The sequence below is a fragment of the Hordeum vulgare genome, chromosome 2H (genome assembly GCF_904849725.1).
Source record: "Hordeum vulgare subsp. vulgare chromosome 2H, MorexV3_pseudomolecules_assembly, whole genome shotgun sequence".
Taxonomy (NCBI): domain Eukaryota; kingdom Viridiplantae; phylum Streptophyta; class Magnoliopsida; order Poales; family Poaceae; genus Hordeum; species Hordeum vulgare.
Window position 1 is genome coordinate 187,092,605 of NC_058519.1, and position 5,143 is coordinate 187,097,747.

The 5,143-nt window shown below is 48.6% G+C and overlaps 1 protein-coding gene across 2 annotated transcripts; it reads left to right on the plus strand.

Annotated features, from left to right (window-relative positions):
• The first annotated feature begins 263 nt into the window (after positions 1-263).
• On the plus strand, positions 264-3,870 carry LOC123425777 (pentatricopeptide repeat-containing protein CRP1, chloroplastic). Of its 2 annotated transcripts, XM_045109499.1 has the most exons (5): positions 272-1,994; positions 2,590-2,742; positions 2,869-2,940; positions 3,216-3,402; positions 3,493-3,870. In XM_045109499.1, the coding sequence occupies exons 1-4, from the start codon at positions 309-311 to the stop codon at positions 3,324-3,326; spliced, it is 2,022 nt and encodes a 673-aa protein (XP_044965434.1). In that variant the 5' UTR covers positions 272-308; the 3' UTR covers positions 3,327-3,402; positions 3,493-3,870. The 2 variants fall into 2 exon arrangements, with proteins under 2 accessions (XP_044965435.1, XP_044965434.1); XM_045109500.1 differs by lacking the exon at positions 3,216-3,402 and having other exon boundaries at positions 264-1,994.
• Positions 3,871-5,143: the final 1,273 nt, after the last annotated feature.

Sequence of the window (5,143 nt, forward strand, 5' to 3'; positions counted from 1 at the left end):
TTTAAGTTTGGTTTAGTTTGGGTTTGCTGAGAAATCAGTTTGGATATGGTTGGTTATGGGCCTAAACCGTTTGATGTATTATGGGCCGAAAACTATGGGTACAACCCGGTTCTTGCACTGGTTACTGGCCTCCAACTACGAGTCTGCTACACCTTCCTGGGTACCGGCTCGACCACCGCATGCACCACCTGGTTAACGGAGGAAACAAGAGGCGAAAAAAAAGGAAGAAATCACAAAACCAGATAAAGGCCAGTCTCCCGCGCCTCCACCACTCGCTCTCTCCCGGCCTCCTCCGCCACCACACCACCATGCCCGCCTCCCTCCTTCCCCCGACCTTCCTCCCCCACCACCACCAGCGCCAGCGCCTCCGCCTCCCCGTACCCAGCTGCACCACCTCCTCGGTCTCCGTCTCCGTCTCCGCCGCCGGCCCCGCCAGCCGCTACGACTTCGAGCCGCTGCTCGCCTACCTGTCCGACCCCTCCACCGTCGCCTCGCTCACGTCGCCGTCCCCTCCGCCCTCGGTGCCCGCCCCCGAGCGCCGCCTCGCCGCGTCCTACTCCGCCGTGCCGTCGCACGAGTGGCACGCTCTGCTCCGGGGCCTCGCCGCCAGCGACGCGTCCCTGCCGCTCGCCTTCGCGCTGCTCCCCTTCCTCCAGCGCCACCGCCTCTGCTTCCCGCTCGACCTGCTCCTCTCCTCACTCATCCACTCGCTCTCCGTCTCCGGCCGCCTGCTCCCGCACTCGCTGCTGCTCTCCTTCCCGCCCTCCCTCTCCGACCCGCCCTCCCCGCTGCTGCTCAACTCCCTCCTCGCCGCCTCCGCCGCGGCCTCCCGCCCCGCCATCGCGCTGCGGCTCCTCGCGCTCATCCGCGAGCACAACTTCCTCCCGGACCTCGCCTCCTACTCGCACCTCCTCGCATCGCTGCTCAACACGCGGGACCCGCCCGACGCCGCCATCCTCGAGCGACTCCTCGGTGACCTCAGGGACTCGCGCCTCGAGCCGGACGCGCCCCTCTTCTCCGACCTCATCTCCGCCTTCGCGCGGGCCGCGCTCCCGGACGCAGCACTCGAGCTCCTCGCCTCCGCGCAGGCCATCGGGCTCACGCCACGCTCCAATGCCGTCACCGCGCTCATCTCCGCGCTCGGCATCGCCGGTCGCGTGCCCGAGGCTGAAGCGCTATTCCTGGAATTCTTCCTTGCCGGGGAAATCAAACCGAGGACACGCGCCTACAACGCGCTGCTCAAAGGGTATGTCAAAATTGGGTCGCTCAAGAACGCTGAGCACGTGCTCGATGAAATGTCTGAGTGCGGGGTTGCGCCCGATGAGGCCACTTACAGCTTGCTCGTGGACGCTTACACGAGGGCTGGAAGATGGGAGAGTGCAAGGATACTGCTCAAGGAGATGGAAGCTGATGGAGTTAAACCGAGCTCGTATGTGTTCAGCCGGATCCTCGCGGGGTTCCGTGATAGGGGTGATTGGCAGAAGGCATTTGCGGTGCTACGTGAGATGCATGCAAGCGGTGTGCAGCCGGATCGGCATTTCTACAATGTCATGATAGATACATTTGGGAAGTACAATTGCCTTGGCCACGCCATGGATGTGTTTAATCGGATGCGAGGAGAAGGGATTGAACCGGATGTTGTCACATGGAACACACTTATTGATGCGCATTGTAAGGGAGGGCGGCATGATTGCGCCATGGAGCTGTTTAAGGAGATGCGTGAAAGTAACTGCCCACCAGGCACGACCACATATAACATCATGATCAATTTGCTTGGTGAACAAGAGCGATGGGTGGGGGTGGAAACAATGATGTCAGAGATGAAGGAGCAGGGCTTGGTTCCCAACATTATCACCTACACTACACTTGTGGATGTGTATGGGAGGTCTGGTAGGTACAAGGAGGCAATTGATTGCATTGAGGCGATGAAAGCTGACGGACTGAAGCCATCGCCCACCATGTACCATGCCCTTGTCAATGCATATGCCCAAAGGGTATGGAACTTTTTAGTGTGGATTTTTTTTTGTTATTGCTTATGATTGACCATGAATATTCCTAGCCAATTTGCTTAGTTCCCTAGCTAACTAGTTCTGATAATGTTGATGCAAAACTGTTGCTGATAGTACACTAAACAATATGTTTTTCATACTTCCCAGTATTTTTCTGCATCCTGGATAACTAACTAGCTTTGGTAGTCAGTTTCGTCATGCTAGCCAGTAAGCCAGCACTTTTCTACTGTACTAACAAGAATCTGCATAATCTAATGATGCATTTGAATCTGTAGTTTTATATGTTTTGGGTCTTTTGTTGTCATTTGCCTCACTTGTAAGTACTCCCTCCGTTCCTAAATATAAGTCTTTTTAGAGGTTCCACTAAAAGACTACATACGGATGTATATAGACATATTTTAGAGCGTAGATTCATTCATTTTGTTTCGTACGTAGTCTCCTAATGAAATCTCCAAAAAGACTTATATTTAGGAACGGAGGGAGTAGTATACAATATGATAAGATTGTTGCAGTGGCAATACATCTGTGTCATTCAACTTAACATTCTATTTCTCATAATTCATGTACGGACCATTTCCAGGGTTTAGCAGACCATGCATTAAATGTAGTCAAGGCCATGAGAGCGGATGGACTTGAGGCTAGCACAGTAGTGCTCAACTCATTGATTAACGCCTTTGGTGAGGATAGAAGGGTTGTTGAAGCATTCTCCGTGCTTCAATTCATGAAGGAAAATGTAAGTGATGTTTTGCGCTCATTTTGTTACCTTGACCTGCATCATGTTACTTCTCTTAAATCGCTGGTCATCCACGCACTTCATCTGGATCTCATGAAAAGTCTTCTTTTGCTCATCAAATTTCAGGATTTTAGGCCTGACGTTATTACATACACGACACTAATGAAAGCACTAATCCGTGTTGAGCAGTTTGACAAGGTAAGCACAAACTCTTTCAAAATGTTCTTTACTGCAATGTTGTTATTGATACCTTAGATCGAAATCGTATCTGCTCATTATGCTGCCAATTCTGCACTACTTACAATTGTTCTAACATATTGTGTGTGATATGCTATTCGAACCTTCTCTTCTTGGATAAGTAGACCAGCATCACGGTTAATCAACTAGTTTTATTTAATATCACCTGCAAGCCCTGGCAGCGAAAACCCATGATCTGAAGTTGTGGACCTTGCGGTTTGTTAATAATGTAACAGGTTCCAGTCATCTACGAAGAAATGATTACGTCAGGATGTGCCCCTGACCGCAAAGCTAGAGCAATGCTGCGTTCAGCTTTAAGATATATGAAACACACGAGGGTTGCATAGGCAATTTAGATACAAGTCACTAATCACTGATCAAAGCACAATGTCTATGCTGATCTTGTTAAACTTGCAATGGAAGGTTGGTACTGAATTCCAGCATTTGCCATTTTGCCATGTGTCGTACCAAATCTTACTTTTGCTGACATGTCGATTCTTATATCTTCACCAGGTCAAGCTCCATCTGCCTGACAGATAAACTGCTTTTTAAGCGAGATACATGCAGTTGTCTTCGTAATCATTTAGGAGAAGAAAGGCACATCATGGTCATCCGCCAGAAGGAAGGCTATGCACCAAGGAGAGAGGAACTTGAATACTTGATATAGGAAGCAAATACATAAAATCTCTGTCGGGGCCTCAAAAATTCAAATTAAATTTTTTGGAATTGATATTGGCCCATAACTCTGATAGTAGTACGGTGCCGAGAGGTGAATTATAACGTGGATTACATTTCCAGGCCAATTTCAAATTGTATTCAGATGTACATTTTTGTAGAGTTTGTGTAGGGCAATATTAAAAGATGAAATGATGCTAGTTTCGGTGTGTCAAATTTACATACTATTGGTGGGCTTCTTTTTCTTTTTTTCTCTGCATGTAATTGCTCTATGCAATTCAGGGCTCATGTTAGGGTGCGACGGGGCACACACACACACAGTTGTATGCATCCGCTTGGTGCTGGAAACGTTAGATACAGCAGTGACATTGAAAATTAGGAAGCGTGTCATAATCCAAAACGCACGACTTTAGTACTTGCATAGATAGAACAGTTAAACATCAGGCATTATAGTAGCAATTATCTTGGACAAAGCTAATGGTTTGATTGATACTGCAAGACTACTGATAAATCTGCCATAACTAAGCTTCAATTCCTGCCAATTTCCAACATCAACCAATCCTTCCTCATGTCCATTGGAAGTGCGTGCCACAAGGGATTCGAACTTGCGGTCATTGCTGGTGAGAATACAGTAGGCCCTCAGCAGATCACCCCGTCCTAAGTTTGGTATCTCTTGAAGTGCCGCAAAGATTTCCTTCGAAGATGCATTCGCTGGTTCCTCTCGAGGTTCATTTGGCTTCACAGATATCTGAAATGAATTATTGATGTTCCCAGACATGCAAAAGAGTGCATCATCTGTTCTAAACCTCTTTCTCCTCCTGGCCTGTAGAGTGGGTTGCGTTGATGTCGGCGTTCCAACCTGGTTTTGACTGCTAGGTTCAGATGCTGAAGGTGAATTTTGCATAAGCTCCTGGACATCTTCAGCACCCTTCAATGCCATTTCTTCGGCATTCTCCATGCCTGCACTCTCATCTCCACTTGTAGCATAATCTCTGGAGAATATTAGACTTATGGCATCCCAATTCTTGATAACTTTGTTTTTGTAGCACGCAGCTGCTTTGTTTTTTGTGAAATAGTCACCAAATGTGAACCCTCAAACCCTCAAAAAAATTGAGGATCCGACCTCCAAACCCTCTCCCAAACGCGTAGGTATGTTTTTTTTTTCTGTTTTTTGTTTAATTTCTTCCTTTTTGATTCATTGTTGGCACTCACAATTTTTTGTTTTGTGTTGTGTAGATGGAGGCATTGTCCGATGATTCCAGTTAGTCGTCATCGGACAATTCGGACATTGAGGAGTTGCTTCCAAACGATGACGTCGAGATGATGGGCCTCCTCCTCGACGTGAAAGAGTTTGAAGACCGCGCGAAGCTGATGGATCAGAGGAGAGGTTCAAAGATGGGGCGAGTCACCATCTACCGGAACCGCAGTCTCGGTCACGAGCATTTGATGCAAGACTACTTCGCGGAGGTACCGACATACCCACCTCGCC